Here is a 20,531-nt window from a genome sequence, read left to right as displayed (position 1 = left end):
CAGACCCCGGCCAGTCCCCGTGCGCACCCCCACTCGGCAGTCGACGCGCGTGAGCGGCGGGCTTCCCTCCGAGTCCCTCGGCCTCCGCCGGTCAGTGTGTGCCTCGGTGGTCGGACAGGTGGGTTATTCGGAGGGAAAGCGGTGGCCGCTCTCGCGTGGAAACGTCAAGCCTGAATTCGCCCGAGATCGGCGAGTCGCCATCGACAGATCGCTCCGCCCGGTGAGTCTCAATAGATCCCGTTGCCTGGCCCAGGTGCGTGTACCCGCGAGGGGAGGACGGCTCGCGCACGGCGTTCCGCCTACCCTGAGGATTTTCAATCCAGGACTTTCTATTTCGGCATTTTTACGAACCGCGACCGCGCCGAGTCAATCCGAGCCCCGGCTGCACCTACATCGCCGAGCGAGTGGCGGCGAGACGCAAAGGTCGCGCCGCCGGATCGGAGGAATTTTCACTCGTGAGCTTTTTATTGTTCTCCCTGCCGGGTAGCCTCGCGAAAAGTGCAGCCGGCGCCCCTCTCGTCCCGCGTGTCACCCGCGGCGGCGGCGCGGATCTCGTTTTTCGGAAGGCGTCGGTCGAGTTTCGCGACTCGTGCATGTAAAAATCTCCGCCCGGCGGACAAGTCTATACGTGTACCCTCACACGTCGAAGCCTCGACTGTTGGCTGAGTTTCCTGTCCTTTCTTTTATCTACTTTCTTTTCATTGTCTCCCGCGCCGGGCCGAAAAGTGCAGTCGGCGCCCCTCTCGCTCCCCGCGTGACCCGTGCCTCAGCGACTGGCGGCGGTCGCGGATCTCTTTTTCCAGAACGAGTCTCGCCGACCGAAACACCCCACTCTCCTCCAGAAGATCGAAGCGTCGGATCTACTCCGGTATCTATATCCTGGTCTTTCATTTATCGAGAATTGCTCCTCTTCATCGAGTAATCTCACCAAATCTGGGGCTCAAAAATGTGCTCCGATTTATACCTTAGGCCTGTGCAACGGTTAACGAGTTAGCCCTTCTAAGAGTTGCTGTAACCCCTGGCTAGGCCAAGGTTTGACTTTTGTCGTCAAACCTGTCGATCCACTGGATTGCATATGGCGTCCCTCTTCTTCTCGAGTCAAGATTCATGCCTTAAGGAAAGGGCTTATTTCCTACCGACGGAACTGTATATTTACGTCCCAATGACTCGGCTCTGCTTAATTTGTCCGAACCGGACCACCTTAACCTTCGGAGAAATTCCTCGCGTCGCCGTCTTTAAGTCAATCGCTTCGCCTAACCTCGCCGGCGCGAGGAGGGCCGGAACGAGACACGTTGCGCCCCTCTTGCACCGATGAGTCACCCGTGCCTTTGGTCGGAACCGCGACGTGCAACCGGTGTCTGCCCAGAAGTCATCTTTCCTCCGGGTGCACCGAACGATTCCGAGTTTACGCGGTGCGACTCGTTATTTCAAGGTTAAGGCAACATTTGCATTTCCTTACCATCCCATTTTAAGCTGAAATAATTTGATCTCGGTGGTCACGTGACTTGCCGCCCCTAAAACAATATGGCGGCCGCGGTGATTCAACTCCTCGCGGTTTATTCCACTATAATTCACTTTATTTCACCGAAAATGATGTCTCCGCCTTTGTTCGCGCCACGCCGAAGTACAAAGGATCGTAAATTAGCCGGTTGGTGACTAAACGGGGTTGCGAAGGTTTCCACGTCGCCGAGTAAACATGGCGGACGGCGCTCGGAAAGTCCGGGCGTCACTCGGCAAGGAGGATCGGGATTACGGCAATAAACCACGCAAGGACTTCGTCCAACGGCGAGATCGTAAATATATCCGGCCGGGAGAGCGCAACGAACGCGTTCCCTCGGTCGACCTTCGACGCCGACGCGGAAGAAAGCGACTCGAAAAGTCGAGGTGGCCGGCAAGGTTCCATCAACTTTTGAGACCTTCGCCTTCGCTTTCGGGGCCGAGGCCCGGTCCGTTACCTCGGAGATCACTCGAAACGAGAGCGAGGGATCTCATTTAACTCCGAGCGAGAACTTTTACCGCATTTCACTTTTAAAGAGATTTAGATCATTTTCTTGTTTCTCTCTCTCTCTCTTTCTCCCGCGAAGCTGACTCGAGCCTTTAAGGCCGGTTCAAACGTCGCGTATCAGACGTATCCATAAAGTCACATAGATGGAAATAACACACAATCCATTTTCCAGACCATTATATCGTTAGAAATGGTACGCACCGAATTTAATTTAATGTTTATTTTTAAAAATTTACACTTTCACATCACGACTATCCATTAATGACTACTCCGTTTGTTACGCACGGAGGTGAGGTTGGTACGTGTTCTTTTGTTATCAAAGGAGTATTTTGAAACTAACATAAATCTATTATATAACCTATAAGGCCATTTTTCATCAGTGCGTGGATACGTCACGGACGTGATACGGACGCGTCTCTGAATCGGCCTTTAATCGGTAGGGGGCGCTCGAGAGGGAATCTGCGGATTGCACTCGGATGTATCAGGGTCGTTGCATAATCCCTGCCGATAACCCGCCCATTGAAGAAAAAAAGGAAAAAAAAAAGGAAAAATGGAAACATAGCTTCGCAGAAGCGCTCGTCGACAGCCGAACCCAAGGGTATTATTAATAAATTGGTTAACGAGATATGGGACATTAATTGCGTGCGAGGCGAGGAGCCGCGTTTAAGCGCATCCGGAATGATTTATCGGAGGTCGTTGCGCAATTACGCTCCGAACGAGGCGCGTCGATTTGACAATATTGCAGAAACGGCCGATTAGCGATTACGCAGTTTTCGAGGACGCCTTTCTTATTACTAGTCGGAGGATCCCTGCAATTCCGGGGATATCCCGGTAATGCGGAACCGCGGCGGAATCGTTACGTAGCGATCGCGATCGGGGATGACACCGTGTAAACGAATGCGAGGCCTTGGACGAGGGATCGAATGGGGGGAAGCTGTTTTGAAATATTGTCACGTACCGTTACTGAGAGGGGAAAAATATCGGAGAGATGCGAAACGGGAAGACGACGCGACGAACCGGGGAAAATGGCGGCGGCGATCCCGTCGCGTGGAAAGCCATTTAACACCAGAACTACCAAGGCGGGTCGGAATGACTTGTTTCAAATGGCTCATCCTATACAAAGAGAAATATCTGCCGATTGTTCTAGGGTTAATGGTGGATGTACATCGCGGTGTTCTGTTCTAGATAACTCTTTTCGTATCACTGGCACGCCCACTCTCTCTCCCCTGCGAGGCGACTCGTTTTCACTTCCCTTTCTTGTCGACCTCACTCCAGGTCCGTCACACATTTCGTGCCTGATGTCCGTTCGTTTTTACCCGCTCCTTTCTTCCTTTCGTTCTATTTCCCTTTTTCCCTACGGACTTCTATTGTTTAGACATCGGCGCGCGAGAGCCTCTGGGGAAATACGGCTGTGCGAACCTGGAATCCAGTTTGAGGCACAAACAAAGTTAACAGGCTTATTGGAATGTTTCCGTGACGTAGACGTTTGCGCCATGAGTTTTGTTTGTGGTATTTTATCTATCCTTCGTTTTTCTTTTTTTAACCAGAGCTGTTAAAAAAAAATTGACGAATTCCGAAAGTGACCATTTTAACGTTTTCGAGGTTCTAGGAGGCTCTGAATTTTCCTAGCTGTCCGGACCAAACCCTATCGGTTTAAAAAAAATCCTCAGCATAAGTACTCCCCGCGATTTACTTGCGCAAATTAATGCAGGCCAGTGCGAGGAGCCTAAACCATGGGAAAAAAAAAATCTTGAAAATGGTTGTTTTAACGTTTTCAAGGTTCTGAGAGGATCTGGATTTTCCTACAACACCGAAACATTCCAATAAAAGCCTGTTAATTTTGTTTATGTCTTAAGCGGGAGGTTCCAGGTTCGCACAGCCGGGAAATACAGTTGCACCGAAATTGTGGGTGAAGCTATCGAAAATCCCCGATTAATTTCATACTTTGTCCAACTTCTATGGCGATAACTCGAGACGAGCGGGCATTACGCTCGCTCGGTACAGCCGGTACTCTCTCTCTAAGTAACGGTGCCCGTTCCGTGGTGCGACGAGTTCCGTATTCTAAAGGTCACCCTGTACATGTAAACAGCCATACCCGGTCGAGGCCTAACCTCTCTTTGTCGCCGGGACCTCACAACGACGGCACCGATAGCCGCGCGATAGAGAAAAAGGAAAAGAAAGTACTCAATGGTCTCGTAAGGAAGTGACCTGCGCGTGATAACTCGCGATTTACTCGCGATATCCTCGCGACAGCTTGAAAATAACCCCCCGGATGAGAAATAATTGTTCCGGTGGTTCGTACGCGTACATCTTCGAGGACGGTGACCTCCAAAACGTGGAAAAAGCTCAGCGACAAATTTAAGGACCTGGCAGTCCGCCATCTTGGTTTCAAAATGGCGGAAAAAGTCCGCACTGGAAAATAATTGTTCCGGTGGTCCGTACGCGTACATCTTCGAGGACGGTGATCCCCAAAACGTGGAAAAAGCTCAGCGGTAAATTTAAGGACCTGGCAGTCCGCCATCTTGGTTTCAAAATGGCGGAAAAAGTCCGCACTCGAGACGGTGTTCTTTTTTTTTTTCGCCCGCGGGAATTATGGAATATAATTCGGAGAATGGCGGGCGCGTATGTATCCCTTGTCCCGTTGACGAATATCGTCCTTATTAATCACGTGAAATGGATAGCCGGCCTCTCGAAACGTGGAATTAAACCGGCGTAACCGTTTCATTTCGCGTCCCCGCGGGCTCGACGCGGATTTCCACGACGAATGTCTAGTGACATTACGTAACGCCGCCGACGGGACGTCGAAGTGTCGTTTCTTATTCCCCTGCCGAATGACGTTGAGGCGATTTAGCGATTATTCGGCCCGGGGAGAGAGAAATAAGAGCTGGACAAGAAGTGCGCAGTTCGGCACATCGCCCCGCTATCGGGCCGCCATCTTTATCCTCGCCTAGGGGAAAGTCACTAATCGTCCTCTTTGGGCGTCTGGCGAGGGGGCGTACGTTTCCCATCTGACTTTCATACCCGCCCCGTGGGGTATCAATGGTATCGAATGCAAACCTCGGAATGCAGACATCATCGCGTGCGCGTGTATCGCAATTTGCGTATCTGCGTGAAATATCTGTGCACGTGACGAGGAGAGATTAATCGTCGACGCCAGTTGACGTTACCAAGAGGAAAGATAGAAGATAAAGGGTGTAACAAAATTCACGCAAGATTGTGAATTTCCTGCCATTTGTGCGGTAAAGTGTTGCCAACGAAAAAAAAAAAAAAAAGACAGCGTGACAGCTGACAGTTCAGGGTTATTAAAAATGGAGCGCTACACGAAAGAACAACGCGTACAGCCCGAGAAACAATTAAATTACTGCATGAGTCATTTCCTGGTCGTGCAATTCCCAGTTTTGGTGATCAGGTCCTGGAGAATTTCAACAAAAGAGTGCCTATGTGCCAGCAAAGACGTGGAGGCCGTTTACCCGATATGATATTCCATACATGACCTTATGCTCTATACTTTATGAATGAATAAAAAATGTACAATTTTTAGTAATGAACCTGTTTTCTATCAAAATGACTTCTTGCGTGAATTTTCGAACGCCAGATGCCAAATGATGCTGGTGATAGAAAAAGGAATTGATGCTTCCTCTATGGTGCGTCTTAGGGGTCGAAGAGGGCACGAGAAGTGGAACGAGCGGGTCATGGTTCCGTATGGACGCATCTAGTGAAAATGGCCGTTTAAGAGTCGGACCAATTGACGGAAACGGCCCAACCGCGTTCCTCCAGATTTCAGAACCGGAGCAGGTCGAACCCCCCCAGTGGAAACTTTTGGAATTACCTTAGACGTCGAGCCGCGTATCCGCTTACACCGTTCTCCTTAGAAATTCCTCGGCTGGAGGCGGCGCCATATACATCGACCATAATGAAAAGTTGCAGAATCGCAGAAGAGAGAAGATTTTGCAACGAGGAATATTGAAATTCCTCGGAGCGCAGGGTCTGGGACGGGGAGAAAAAGTCTAGGGTCAAAGCGAGAAGCCTTTGCGATCGCAACGGCGCATTTACGTTCTAGCAATGCCCAACAAAAAAGTGTATAAGTACCGGCAGAGTGCAGCAAAATCTTTCACTCGTTTAAAACTTTCCCACGTAATAAGAAAGAAAAAAAAAAGAAGAAATTAATTTCAGGCGATTCGGTGCACCCAGTTCGGAGGAAGATTTAATACACTCGATCGTGATGATCGTTTCATGACGGCGGAATTACCGACATACTCAAAGGGACTGATTATGTCGAGGAAAGATCTCGAAAATCCACCCGATTGCGGATTTCCGGGAAGGTGGGCGACGGCGAAGGGCCGAAAAACTTACGGAGTCGGTGACTCTCGTGCGTTCGTTGTTCAAGATTGCCGGCCGGTAAAGGCGGGTTCACACGGTAGGCGCGCGCACCTCTCGGAGAGTCGAGAGGTACTTTCCCTGCTTTCGCGCATAACCGATCCGCCCGGCCGAGAGTGGTCGGGGCTAGGCCTACCGAGGGACGCACCGACGGCCCCTAGAAAAACCGGAACGAAGAAAGACCGGGAGAAAAAGAGGAAAGCCCCGAGAGACGAGGTAAAAGGGGATCGAAGGAAAGAGAAGGGAAACGACGAGCCGATCCGGCCGCGCGACGGTGGCGACGCCACCGGCGCGCGCCCGATACTCCGGACTGGATTCCGATGTCGCTGCGAATCCGTTGCTCTCCGCTTTCATGGGAAACCCCCCTAAACATCCGAGACTACGTATCGACACGCTGTACGATAAATTCACGTATAAAGTTCCAACTAATACGATCCAGGGATCTTATCTCGCGGGTTTCGATGCCTCGTAGAACCGCGCGCCGGGTTTAGAAACGCGGAGTTACTTTATCGCAATCTAGGTTACGGGTGCAAGTTTCGTGTCTCTAGATTGCGGCGATCTAGGCGACCGGACTCTGCACCGGAGAAAGTGTAGCCTGGGTAGTGGAGTCGTCCCCCACCACCGAAAATTTGGGATCTCCGGGGGTGCACACCTACGGAAGAGCCAAGTAAAAGGAGCACCGAGAGAAGAGACGTGAGGTGAAAAACTATTCCACCGCTTATCCCCCCGATCAGCTCGTACGGGGAACGAGGCCATGATTGCCGGGACGTTTTCTAGAGGCGGTTCTTTTTTTTTTTTTTCCTTTTTCCCTCCTTTTTTTTCTGCCGTTCAGCGAGAGTAACGCGCAGTGGCCATGGGCGCGATGCACGGTCGTGGCGTAAGAGAACAGCTGGTCTCAGGGCAACTTGACCGGACGGGACCGCCGATGGGAACCGCAGTGACCGATGAGAAATTTGGAGCTCAGGGTCGGCAGGTGCAGGGTGGAGGACAAAAAGTCCCAAGTTCAGGTCCCTCGAGTCGATACTTCCGAAGAACGCGACGGAAGTCGACGTTTTCGCTTCCTAGACGACGCCTGGTGTAGCCAAAACAAAACTTGGGCAAGGCCCTCGACATTTGACTCAATCGGTGACGCGTCCGGGGGAAAAAAACCGGTCGAGACGTCGACCCTGAATCGCATTTTAAAACCAGTCGCAAGAAACGCACACTCGGCCGCAGTCACATGTAGAAACACGTAAAAATACGGGAATTCGACCGAGCTTGTCGGCGGTATCGTTTTTCTCCTTTTTCCTTCCCCTCGCCGTTTTTTAATATTACAAATCTAATCGGCGTGACGTCAGCTAGAACGGTCTCGCCCATGCGGAAAGTCCGGGGACGTATAAACCCGGTAGGTTTAACTTTTCCTGCTCCCCGGTCGGATTTGGAATCGTGAGGCGTGCCGAAAATACTTCAGAAAATAAAATCTGGAAGAATACCGGAAAAAAAAAAAGAACCCGGGAATATATTTCGAGCCTAAATGCCCGTATTGACGGAGCTCTAGGACGTATATACGGTCTTGGTGGGATCACCTTAGAGCACAGTTAAGGGGACAGGTGTTTCACCTGCGAGAGCTCCGGCATAAGTGCCCCTATTGTAGTCCGTGCATCTTTTATAGTCCCTCTCCCCTCTTCTTCGCGGAGTTACTATACTGAGACGATCGAGCCTTGGATTGTCGATACGCGTTATCGGTACGTTTGGTGGTCTTAAACATGGAATGGTCAGTTTCATGATCTGGGAGACGAGGCTGACTTCGTTTTGTTGAGATAAAAGAGTGTTTGTAAAAAGATACCGCCGATCCGGGCGATCGCTCGGCTCGGACGCGTTGATTGTTAAGTATGCCGGCTGCGGCGCGCACTTATGCTAATTTAATTGTTTAAACTCTCCGTCCCCGTTGACTCGCAGTGCTTGCACAATTTCTCCCGACTTCCTCCCGCAGATAGCAGGGTAGAGATAAGATGCGCGCCGGATAAACGAGAAGATTCCTCGGGAACGCGGCGGTCACTCTGAAGTTCCACACTAGGTCCGCTGGTGTGTGCGCAAGTACGTAATGTGTAAGTGTTTTCTAATGCACTCGCGCCGAGGTGCTCGCATTTACTCTATGGTACGAGGTGGTGCTTTGTCCGGAGTGTGGGCCGAGTTAATGGTACCGCGTGTTTCAGGGGCATGTCCGCTTATTATCCGACAATTAGGGCCCGGCAGCACCGATGCGCCGATTTCGCAAGATGTCGCGGCCATCTTGTGGTACGCCCGCGATCATTTCCCGTGATTTGACGTTCGAATTACGAAAGTATTCCCACAGTGCGCGTCCACGTGCGATATAATCGCCTCCGGCGTGTTTTCGTTCTTCGTCACGAAATTCAGGAATATTCCTCCGGAGTGGATCTCTTTGCATACACTTCTGTGCGGACCAACGCGCGTGCATTTCACGAGATGCGCTTGCGTCATAGCACGCGGATATATATATATACACACGGCTGTATATATATATTATGGCTCGCACTTGTGGAGTGAATTTCTGACTCCGTGTACACGGCAAAGCGTTTAAACTCTACGTATGGGCATCCTGTCGCGAGGCCTCGCCCCGAGTTTCTCCCGGTTTTCATGAAATCACCTGAGGATCGTCATTGTTTCCATTCCATGGGAACCCGAAGTCGAGGGCCTCCAGAGCTGCGTTTCTACGCGGAACCGCTTTACCGACCGCGCGGTTTACATGCGTAAGAGCGATTTCACCTATCTCTTCCCAAGACCATCTATTGCAGCAATTCCTGGTTTCCTTTTCTTCGGTAACCTCGGGGTCCCGGTCGAAATGCGTTCGGAGGACAAATAGAGAAATGGTTCTTCCTGCTTAGGTAATACCCTTTATTTGTCTTTTACAGGTCTTATACTCTGTAGTTACATGTAATAGTACTTAATATCCCTTTGCTGAGCCCTCTGTGCATTTTAGACGTCGCTCGAACTAAGCTCCCCCTGAAAAACGGAATTGACGGCAGAACATAAAAAAAACCAACACCTCTGCAGGTGTGTGGATCGGTCACCCATCCAAGTACTGACCCCGCCCAACGTTGCTTAACTTCGGTGATCTCTTCGGCGGTCACTCGAGAAGCGGTGCTTATCTGCGTACTATAAATTTCGATGATCGACGGGTTAATAAACAGAGATAGAGAATCCGTCCACCGCGACTTAGCACCTCGGTTGGCGAGTCGACCACGAGTCTGGAGTCGACACAGACCCCCGGGCGCATCCAGACGGGAGCGGCCGGACAGTCGCGCCTCGTCTCGCTCGTGCTCGGTCTCGGCCGTGGCTGGCACCGCCATCCTTCCCCCCCTCCGCCTCCACCTGCGCGGCGAGTCCGCCGCACTCTCCTCCGCGAACGGCATTGTCAGTTCTCGAGAGTCGCCGCGGTTGGTTCAGTGTCCACTCGGCTGCACTCGGGTGCGCTCGGCTGCACTCGGCGACCCTCTCGCTCGTGGGCGAACGCGGCGCCGCCACGCGCCTGCTGGCAACTAGGCGAATTCAGAGCCCGGACAGAAACCATATTACCGACCGGGGAAATCTAAGAAACTCCGCCGAGAGAAGGAGAAAGAGAGAGATAGAGAAAGCCCCACACTTTCTCGACTCGGAGCGCCGGGGACGCGTGTTGGGATTGAAGATTGCACGTTACCTCGAGAGAGGCTTATGGTTAACCCGAGTGATACCGGGAGCTCCTTAAGTAACGAGGTTAAGGGTGAGTTTATCCGCGGGTTGGCCGCGACGCCTTGCGAGGGAATACATTATTTTATTATTACGAATGAAGCCGTCCGATGTCCTTGGTAATTGTGCATTTACTTTTAAGAGGTTTATTCACGCGATAAGAATCCCGTGGTAGGGATCGTTAGGAACGTTAAGGCGATGGAAATCGCACAAATAAATATTTCTCCTCGGCTGTGTACACACCACGAGGGGAATGGCGGGGACGCGCGATTTTCTCCCGGAGAAATCCAGAAGCGATTGCTGCCGTTAATCCGCGGTGAGATTCGGTTTGTAATACCCGCGGAGGAATTGCGGTTGGTAAAGGCAGAGAGTCTGGGCACGAAGTACCGTGTAACCGGATGTAACTGTAACTTTTTTTCGCCGGTCGCCGATGAGACGGCAGTCGACCCTCTTACCGGCTTCTTTGAGGCTATTCGCCGGCCGAGTTTTTCCTCCCTGGAGACCGGCGACGCGAATTCTCTAGTCTATGACTCCTGTCGGCGGAATGTCCTGGCGTTTTCAGACGTAAACATTTATGCACCGCCGGCGCATCGACGAGAAAGTCGTATTTATTCGGAATAGACGTTAACCCGCCCTCTCGCTCGCGCTTCCAATATGGCGGCGGCGGTATCCTCGACCGGCCCCACATCGACGTTTCCACGCTCGATTTCAGGCCGTTAACGATCGAAATAAGGGTTCTTAATTAACGAACGTCACTTAGAAAAAGGTGAAGAAATCTTAATATCAGGAATTCAATGCCCGGTGGGCTTTCAGGAGGCGGCGGGACGCTTTGCACCCTTGGACGCGCACAAGCCTCCGATTTATATTCCGCTCGGCGTCTCGCAATGATTCCATTGATTCTCATGAACGCCGAGACGACCGAGTCCGCCGTTACTGAAAGTAACGTCGTCGTTTTTTTTCTCAGGCTTCCCGTTACGCGTACGAGCCGCCTCCCCTCCTCTCCCTCTCTCTCACACTTTACACGCGCTTCCTCCGTCTCTCCTGAATATCGCTTACCGTGGCGCCGCGCAGTTTCTAACCTCAAACGGGACATTCTTCGACTTCCGAGTCACTCTTGTCGCGCGTTAAAACGGCGTTACATAAAGATTAACCTGGCGTAAATAAATCCTCGATTATGACGAGAAGTACCTGTACCGCTTGCAACGGCTTCGCCCTGTATATAGAACAGGTACACCTAAGAAGGGTTAAGAAATAGCCCCGGGTTAGGTGTGCGGTCGAGACTCGGCGCAAGTGACCGCCATTACACGGTCTCGGTACGCTCGTACAGTAGGGTACATTACGCTCTCGTTACCGAGCCCTGACTATGTGCGTGCGTGGAGATGTAACGCCGCGTATGTTAATGCCACGTTGCGTAACTCTCAAGGTGAAGCCCCCCTCTCACCCCTCCGTCCTTCGTTTACAAGCTCCATTGGCGGTATCGGACAATTAGTATCACCGTTAATCCAATCGCGACGCTCATCGGCACTCTCGGTTGATCTAGGCTCGACCGGGCCGCAGCCTCCACGGCATAACTCGCATAAATATGAGTGTCCTCCATTTTTTTTCGCCCTCCATTCACGATCCTGCGTCACCCTGTACTCCCGATACCGGTGCTCCGTTATCAAAGCTGAAAACTCGGACCTGATATCGAGATCTTTTAGATTAGTAATTATTTTTCTTTTTAACGAACTAAGAGAGTGTCCTCGATTTTTTTGCATTTTATTGCCGATCCTGCGTCACCCTGTACTCCCGATACTGGAGCGCCGTAATCACAGGGGAAACTCGAATCTGACACCGAGATCCTTTAAATCCAAATTTTTTTTTTTCTTGTTAACCAAAGAAGAGAATGTTCTCCATTTCTGTTTTCGCATTTCATTGACGATTTTGCGTCAGCCTGTACTCCGACCGTGAAAAGGAAAATCGTACCGAGATCTTTTGTTTATTTCTACCTTTTAACCCTTTTTTCTTTCCCCTCGAATTGGCGTAGATGTTTGTAGATTACGAGATGCCAGACTTTCTCCAAGGATCTCGTCTAAATCCGTGTCAAGTCGAAATGTGGCGCCTCGGGTAAAGACACAATTGCGTCTCGCTTCGGCGCCGTCCGATCGCTAATCGCCGATCTTTGACGCGGATCCGATAACCCGATGACCTCCTCCAGGTCCAACCAAGAGGCAACATTCGCGCAACGTCCCGAAGTCCGCGGCCATTAATTCCCGTTTATCTATTCCAGTCTCCTTTTTTCTGGATTTTATTTTTTTTTTTTTCCGTCGCTCGAGTCCTTCAACCTCGATCGACGACCTGAGGTCGGAAAGATATCGGTGTTACGTCGGTTCACCTGGGGGCCCCGATCGTATCCTGTCGTACGTGCGACTCCTAATCGCGGCGGAGAAAGTTATTGATGGCTGTCAGGAGAGGAAGAAAAATGCGCGCGTTAGATGTCGACCTCGGAAGAGTTGAATATTCGGCACGTGACTCTTCCTTGCCGCTGTGCATAGCAATTGATCAGTCACGAATGTCCCCCAGTGGGAGGCGTAATGGCGGCCGGTCAAAAGAACGGCGGAATTCTCCACGTGGGTGTTTTTTTTTTTTTCTGTCGAGTTTTCCTTCTTTCCTCCAGGTCGACTCCACCTGTTCTAGTTTTCGGGGGAACTTCCCGCACCTCGGCTCGATTGATCTCGGCCTTTTATTTTTTATTTCTGGACGCTCTGAGGCCGTTTCGCACGGTTCGATACCTTTAATGGGATCAACGGAGGGCTTTAAACGCCCCGGGGGGAAAACGAGACCATTGTTACGGATTTGCCGCCAGAAAGAAGTAATGGAGGGAGTCGGTTTTTCCATTACCATTTTTTTTTTTTAAGGACCGTGGCACAGGGAAAAAAGGAGATTACCTATGCATGGCTGTCGCATTGGAGGGTCGAAAATCGATTGTCCGGCGATTGTCTCGCAATTTGCGCTATCGACTCGCGTATAGAGTCGAGCCCTGCGTAATCGGCCCTGATCGGCCCACTCCTGATGCGTCTGGACAATCCGCTCGGATCCGACGCATCCGTCGTCGAGGACGATACTAGGGAAGATCCTTGGGCACGTAATTTCCATCTAAAACAGACAGTAGCATTATTTCTCGATTTCTAGTCGCGATCGATCGCTAATTACGCGATTCGTCGGGCATATGCGACCAGTTCTTCCGAGGTTTACGAGCGACAGCGACACATCCTCTATTTTAGACCTCGAGATGAGCGCGACGATTATTCAAGAGATCCGCGAGGCCTCGAGATGACAAGAGTCGACATTCCGCTTAACGCGGCCGTTAATACGTCGTAGAAATGAATTGTAAATGAGAAAGTCGCGTAATGGTTCGAGAGGGATTGCCGGCCGACCTCTTGCCCCGTCTTCTGCGCGTCTTCTTCTTTTCCTAATCCCGGGAATTGTTTTTCTTCCGGCTTCTTCCTTTGGCGAGGAGAACGTAAGCGTTTAAGTTCGCACGTGAACCGTTCCTTCCCTTTGTTGGGAAATGAAAGAACTCGACGCGCGGAGCCTCTGCAACACCTTGAGAGGTTATGGAAGTCGCGGTGCATTCCGCAAGTGCTCGCAGCGCCATCTGCTCGGATATTCTGATTTCCCTAGAGGGCGCTCCGAAGTATGAGTAATGTCATCGGGGGAATGATGAAACGCGAAAGGATTTGGCCTTCGGGTCCAAGGCTGACCGGGCAAGCACCGGCTCACACCGCAGCGATCCGACTCGCTCGCTTTAAGCTGGTTTTACAACCGAGCGACCGCTAATCCGGAGGTACCTGGTACCAATTGCGACGAGCCTCGACACGTGCGAACGTTAACTGGCGTCGTTTCCTTCCTCGAAGAAGGCTGCAGCCGTTTGCCTCCATCGAACTGCACCGTTGGCTTCCCTGCAATTTTAATTAAGAAATGCCTTCCTCGTGTTCTAAATTACTCTACGAGTTGATGTATCATTTCATTGGGTGCTTATTCGACAAATATGTATGGAATTCTTGGGGAATTCAGGGATTTTCTGCCGAGGACGGTTAATTACTTCCGTTTTCGGCCGCGAGATGGCGGCGTCGTCTCGAGTGCGCCCTAGCACACGCCAACTCGGGAGTGAGTCGTTCTCACGTGATGCGTACTTCGTGCCCGCAGCCATGGGGCTCGCACGTGTGCCGCCTTGCGTGCGTCTTCACGCGCACGCACACACAGGCGAGCCCACCATGAATTATACATCACACATAGAAACCGACACGCCGTGCAACAATTTGCACCTATTCGCCGCTTCTGGGTATCGGCGGCGTAGAAAGTAACTACTGATCTATATACTAACTGGATAGTTATTTGTTCTATATATAGAGGGCTTCGACGAATTCAAGGCACCTCTCTTGACATCTATTATCCTATCTGTAGTTAAAAACGCGTTTAGACGCATGCGCAAATGTTAGAACATTAGTTTATGTGCCCATAAACGGAGGCGCTGTCGTCGCTTGAGAACGTCACGCCATTTTGGTATCTGCTATCCAGTTAGTATATGGATCAGTGAAAGTAACGCCCGCTAAAATAGAAGCAAACAAAGGGGATAAAAAAACGTCGACGGCCGTAAACTCGTCTGCCTTTCGATAGATCTAACCTTGCGGTTTCGATCGCCGTTCGAGAAAACTCCAGTAGAAAGCTTCCCTTGGGAAAGAGAAATAGTCGAAAGAGCGCGAGGTTTTTTTCTCTCTCTACATAGTTCACGCAACGTCCGCTTCCCGTCCATAGCGCTGATACCTGGGAAGAGTGCAAACCGTGTGAATCCTCTAGACGTGTCCGTCTTCTAAAGGAACACCACTTACCTTTTATACATCTAGAACGGAAGGACTTTATCGTTTCAGTGCGGAATCGTTGCATAAAGTATTATTTCGTCCATACCATGAGGCGGGAATTCTATGCGAAAGTTTTTCTGTACATTGTACACGCGGCGTCCGCTTCCTGTCCGTGGCGCTGCTTTACGTATGAAAATCCCATATTGGGATACTTACGAACCACGTGAATCCCCTAGATGGGTTATTCCTCTAAAGGGACGGCACTTATCTTTTATACATCTTGAACAGAAGGACTTTATCGTTTCGGTGCGGAATCGCTGCATAGAGTATCAGCTCGATTAAACGAATTCTATTCCGCCATGAGTATTATCCTTATCTGCGTTCCACCCACACCAGGACGTGGAAATTCCGCGCGACCCTTATCTCACCGGATGGAATTCCTTCGTGAAAACGTGTGGGAGATTCTCTCGATCCCTCAATGCGACTTCAGAAAGTCGTATAAATGAACAAATCCATCCAGATAAATATATTTACGTGTCAGGGATAGATCTCGGCGAGGTCGTTGCAACGGCTCCTCCTTACGCGATTTCCGAAGGTTCTCTGACGTACTTAATCTCGTTTCGATTTGGTTTCAGGAATCTGGCAGCCGCGTGACACCAAGCTGACAAGATGAGGAACTCGACGCTGCTTAAGTGGGCGCAAAACTCGACGAACAATAAGAACCAGCCGAGCAAGAATGGAGGCGAGTCGATATATCACTTTGGCATAGAGAGTACCATTTTCCTTGCGTCGAAAAAAAAAAATCATTCCGCACCATTTATAGCGCAATATTTCATTGAGTCGTTTCGTAAGTTCGCGGTCGGGTCTGGTAAACGTTCGAAAAGGTAATACTTTTATTCCAACGGACCAAGCCTTGGATTAATTAACAATGTATCCTTCGGCACCGGTGATCACTTCTTGCGGCTTACCTTGGATTTAAACGTGTAATTATGTCCGAAGAAAATTCGCTGCATTGGATTTCTTTTTTTTTTTTTCTTCCGTGAACTTATGGAACAATCCAGGGACGAGAATAGACGTTAATGTATGACTTTTTATTTTTCGCAGGTTCCAACAGAAACTGGATCCACTCGCCGGACACACTCCAAAAGGGCCACATCGCCTACCTAGTCAAGGTAGAGATTGATAGCTTTCATAAATTTGGTTTAGCGAAGGAAAAGCGAAGGAGTTTCATGTTTTTTTTTTCTTCTTTTTTATTTCCTGGAAAATCTTTAATTGGAGGAATTGACGAGGAAGAATCAGTTGAATTTAATTAGTCCCCAGAGGAGCGACTAAATGCATCTCTAGTCGATTGTCCGGTATTCCTGATTGGCCGGTAATCGGCGATTCTGTTCCGTGGTAAACAGTCGATCCTTTCCCGGCTTTTCCTCCGAATAAAGCCTTGACCATCGGTCACCGTTGTCACGAGGACGTCCACGTTCCGGTCGTCCCTCTCCGATCTGACGACAAATGGCCGCCCCACGGCTCCGCTCAGATTTCGCTCACGGATGCGGCCTATCTCATTATTTTCCGAGTATTTATCTTGTCCCGGTAAATGTCCCTCTATCGCGAACGTCAGCCCATCCCGCAAATGGAAGGCCAATAATTAGTGAGCCGAGAATTTCACATTTCCTCGCTGAGGATTTCTCTCCCGTGGTTAATGCGAATCGTCCTCCTGGTATTCCTTTTTCCTCCGCCGTGAAGGTTTCCCTAGCTATTTGAATCCCAGGGGTCATTGAAAGAACATTATCGGAAGATGCCGAACGGCACGGTAGTGCTTAACTTGAGGGCGAAGAGAGCCAAGCTGCCTTTTTCCTGATTTTTCTATATGAAGTCTAAACCGGGGAATCAAACGGATAGTCAAGGGCTCTTCGCTTTGGGTAATAAATGGTTCCTCATGGTTCCACTTTCTTTTTCAGTACCTCGGCAGCACGGAGGTGGACCAGCCGAAGGGCATCGAGGTCGTGAAAGAAGCGATATGCAAGCTCAAGTTCAACCAGCAGCTGAGGAAGAGCGAGGGCACCAAGACGCCAAAAGTCGAGCTCACCATCAGCATAGACGGCGTGGCCATCCAGGAGCCGAAGACCAAGACCTCCCCAAAGGTTGATCACCTTCTCGGCACCCTAGCCAAGGGCTGATCGGTTTCATTTTTAGCCGCGATTATCTTAAAGAGGCGCCTGGTATGCAATGGCGAGCCTAATTGGGGCCACGGATGGAATAATAGCCTCCATTCAGCGCATTTTGAACGGAGCCGAGGCTGTTATTCCATCCGTGGCCTCAATTATAATAATCGCGGTGGTGGCCGACGTCGTACCTCCGTTAATAGAGCGTATGGAATATCGTAGAATAGAATATAGCGAAAGGGCGGCCGGGTGAGATTGAATTCTGTTATAATAACCGGGATGTTGACGGCGGACCGCGTCGTGACGCAGGATGGGAGAGACGAGCGTAGCCCCCTCAGACATTATTTAAACCACCCATGGTTGTCGTGGCTTAGTTAATTATCTGAAGCACACCGATGATGGCAAAAATTTGGATTACTACAATGCAAGACATTGTAGGAATAGCTTCGATATCCCATAAGTTCCCATACTCGGTACGACAAGGTTAACGCAGGATCTTTCCTTCCGCAGCGAATCATGCACCAGTACCCTTTGCACCGAATCTCGTACTGCGCCGACGACAAGGGCGAGAAGAAGTTCTTCAGCTTCATAGCGAAAGAGGAAGACGCCGAGAGGCACACGTGCTTCGTCTTCGTCAGCGACAAGCTCGCCGAGGAGATCACCCTGACGATCGGCCAGGCCTTCGACCTGGCGTACCGAAGGTTCCTAGAAACCTCCGGGAAGGACCTGGAGGCCCAAAGGCGGTGCATGGTCCTACAACAGAAAATCAAGCGGCTTGAATACGAGAATAACTTTTATAGGCAGCGATTGCACGACATCGCCGCCATCAAGGGCAAGGTCAGTTTCTGCTCGATGATAAATGATCAGAAAAATCGGTTTAATGAGCAAGACCAAGACACGAGTGTGCAAATAGTGACTTGGTCTTGGTTGTACATTTGCTCGCCACTACTTTCGGTCGCCATGCTACTTTTGCCAGGCGGTAACTGTAGGAATCTGTATGGAGACGCGGTACCGACGTAGCGTGGACTTAGTGGAAAGTGTAATCTAGGATTCGATCGATGCATTTCAGGCCGACGTGCAGGCGTATCTGGCGAAGCACAATCTCCCTCACATTTTGCACGTGCCGGAAGCTCCGTCGTCGCCCACGTCATCGTCGACGGATCCCTCTTGTCTAAACGGTGGCGGGAGCAAGCTACTAATGAACACTTCCAGCGATAGCAACGGAAACACGCAGAACGGCCCTCAGCAACCACCTCCGGTCCCACCGAGGAGTTTCGAGAAGTCCTTCGACGATGACTTCATGGGGTTTGTTCTGCAATCTGTGTTAAAAAAATATGGATGCTCTAATGGGTCTTGGAGTGACTTTATCGCTCTTTTCAGGACGGAGCCTGCACCAGTGCCTTCGGTAGGGACGAAGCTCGAGGGCCTCCTGATGGATGAATTCGAGGAGGACTTCAATCCTAGAGCTTACGAAAGCACAGCAAATGGCGTCGCCAACAGTCATCCGACGAACAATGGCTCTCTGATCAACGGCCAGCTCTCGTCTTCTGGAAACTTCTTCCCACAGGTCAACGGCTCCGTCAGTTCTCCGCCGTTGTGTAAGGAAATACCCCGGTATCGGGTTTCCGAATAAAAGGCGTATTCATGATCCTCTCACGATTTTTTGTTTAATTATTTCTAATATACCGGATCATCTGCCTTGTTAATTAATGGTGCTGCGCGTCGTGCCGATTAATTTTCTTGTTAATTTCAATCACAGTGGCGCCGCCGCCCAAGGCAAAGGACTCGCGAAGGCAGAACGGAGCGAAGGAGGACCTCTTCGGAAGCGTGCCCTTTAACCCGGCACCACCTTCAAACTTGAAGAGCGAGCCGAGCGATCCCTTCGAGATGGGAGAATTCGACGCCACGACGGCGGCGTCGAGTCCTAGCCAGCAGGAACTAGAAAACGCCATCGGCCTTCTAGACAAGCGACTTTTGGAAATGAAAGTTGGTTCAAGTCGAAAACATCTCTTAGTAGAGGGACAATTTATGTAGGAAATGTCTAGCCGTATTTGTCACGTGTACATGTTGCGTTCTCTCATTCCAGGACGGTTTTAGCAGAGGGCTCTCCATCGGTACGGATGACTTCTCCCTGGAGAGCCTGGACCCCTTACGGAATTGAATTGCGCGCCATCTGATGCGCAGAAATCCAGGACTCGATTCCAGCCAATGAGCGCCGAGCACGGCAGGACCGCCAATCAGCGTGGAGGCCGCGAGCCGGGCGGGAAACCGCGACCAGAATTTGGCAAAGGGCACGCGTTGCGAAACCAAAATCAGTCAATTATTCCTAACCCCCCTACGCAATTCTATTTATGGTGATGTTCGATATTTATATACACGTATCTTTTAAAGCATCCCAACCTCTCCCGACTTTTAAACGCGTATCTTGATTCCCCCGCGAAGGAAAGCATTCGATCCGTCGTTTCTGCGTCCGCCGCTCTCGGTCGGCCCAGCCCGGTTACTTTTAAATTCTACCCCTTCTACTAACGCCCCCCCATAAAGTCAATTCTCTTATTTTAACCGAAGTCTGCGGGATCGTGAGTTATATCCTTGCCCGAATACTACGGGAGAGACCTTTGGAGTTTCTATAAAGAAAAAAAAGAAAAAGAAGAAAAATGCCAGATTTCGCGACGCCTAGTTCCATCTAGTTTCATCCAGAATTCCACTACATTGGTCGATCTGCGCCGTTGGCTTCTCTTTCTGGAAAGGGGACTTCTTTCAATGAAGAAGTCTTTTTCTAGGCGCGTCTGGGAAGTAGGAGATTTGTCACTCGTATTGTGGAGCTCTTCCTAATAATACATTCGCGGCCGCGAGTTTTAGGATTCTTGGGTGCGGTTAAATGATGATGGGCGATCGGGGCCTTAATTAGCGCGAACTTAGAATCTCGTGCCTTAGAATCTCTTCGAATGAAATACCTTTATCCATGTGGCCACGATGAACTTGCTGTCCCTTTCTGTTCTCTAATTTTCGGCAGACCGCTTCGAAACGTTCTCTTTACAGAGGAAGATTCAAAATTGGCGCTACTATCGGTTCGCGAGTTTGTAGCGCCGATGGCGGCCATTTTGAATCCTCGAAGTCGGCCGAAGAAGTGCAAGTGGCATGCATCGCTTAAAAAGAAGGAAAAAAAAAAGAAAAGAGTTCAATCGTGGAGAAAACCGGCAGAAACGGAACTTCTGGACCGCGTAGGTCGACCTTGGAAACATAATGCGTTATTAATATGCCTTAGATAATTAGTACACCGAGAAACGCGATGTTACACCACTAAAACGTTTAACGCGAGGAGACAACAATTGTGTACATATGAAATTATGCCTTATTATTGTTGCTCTATTGTTTAAGTGATATTATTAGGAAATATATCGTATAATTACTACAATCCACATT

General features: G+C 50.2%; 2 protein-coding genes across 3 annotated transcripts; one reads left to right on the top strand and one right to left on the bottom strand.

The window, feature by feature from the left end:
* Positions 1 to 76: 76 nt before the first annotated feature.
* LOC105694217 (PTB domain-containing engulfment adapter protein 1) lies at positions 77 to 20,523 on the top strand. 2 transcript variants are annotated; one of them, XM_012414680.2, is made up of 9 exons: positions 77 to 220; positions 15,585 to 15,691; positions 16,054 to 16,121; positions 16,905 to 17,087; positions 17,619 to 17,945; positions 18,178 to 18,413; positions 18,489 to 18,706; positions 18,868 to 19,094; positions 19,195 to 20,523. In XM_012414680.2, the coding sequence occupies exons 2-9, from the start codon at positions 15,619 to 15,621 to the stop codon at positions 19,267 to 19,269; spliced, it is 1,407 nt and encodes a 468-aa protein (XP_012270103.1). In that variant the 5' UTR covers positions 77 to 220; positions 15,585 to 15,618; the 3' UTR covers positions 19,270 to 20,523. The 2 variants fall into 2 exon arrangements, with proteins under 2 accessions (XP_012270103.1, XP_012270104.1); XM_012414681.1 differs by lacking the exon at positions 77 to 220 and adding an exon at positions 10,014 to 10,142.
* LOC105694218 lies at positions 9,257 to 9,825 on the bottom strand. Its single transcript, XM_012414682.2, has 2 exons — positions 9,470 to 9,825; positions 9,257 to 9,385 (listed from the first exon to the last, which is right to left on the bottom strand). The coding sequence occupies exons 1-2, from the start codon at positions 9,793 to 9,795 to the stop codon at positions 9,298 to 9,300; spliced, it is 414 nt and encodes a 137-aa protein (XP_012270105.1). The 5' UTR covers positions 9,796 to 9,825; the 3' UTR covers positions 9,257 to 9,297.
* Positions 20,524 to 20,531: the final 8 nt, after the last annotated feature.

The sequence above is a fragment of the Orussus abietinus genome, unplaced genomic scaffold (assembly GCF_000612105.2).
Source record: "Orussus abietinus isolate OABI.00-Male unplaced genomic scaffold, Oabi_2.0 scaffold6, whole genome shotgun sequence".
Classification (NCBI taxonomy): Eukaryota; Metazoa; Arthropoda; class Insecta; order Hymenoptera; family Orussidae; genus Orussus; species Orussus abietinus.
Note: the sequence above shows the minus strand (reverse complement) of the source record. Positions and strands in the feature narration are given on the sequence as shown.

Coding starts and splice junctions, on each gene's coding strand:
- LOC105694217 (XM_012414680.2), top strand. CDS start 15,619: ATGAGGAACTCGACGCTGCTTAAGTGGGCGCAAAACTCGACGAACAAT. Junction 17,946..18,177: donor TCGCCGCCATCAAGGGCAAG/GTCAGTTTCTGC, acceptor GATGCATTTCAG/GCCGACGTGCAGGCGTATCT. Junction 19,095..19,194: donor AGCGACTTTTGGAAATGAAA/GTTGGTTCAAGT, acceptor CTCTCATTCCAG/GACGGTTTTAGCAGAGGGCT.
- LOC105694218 (XM_012414682.2), bottom strand. CDS start 9,795: ATGCCGTTCGCGGAGGAGAGTGCGGCGGACTCGCCGCGCAGGTGGAGG. Junction 9,386..9,469: donor GTTAAGCAACGTTGGGCGGG/GTCAGTACTTGG, acceptor TCCGTTTTTCAG/GGGGAGCTTAGTTCGAGCGA.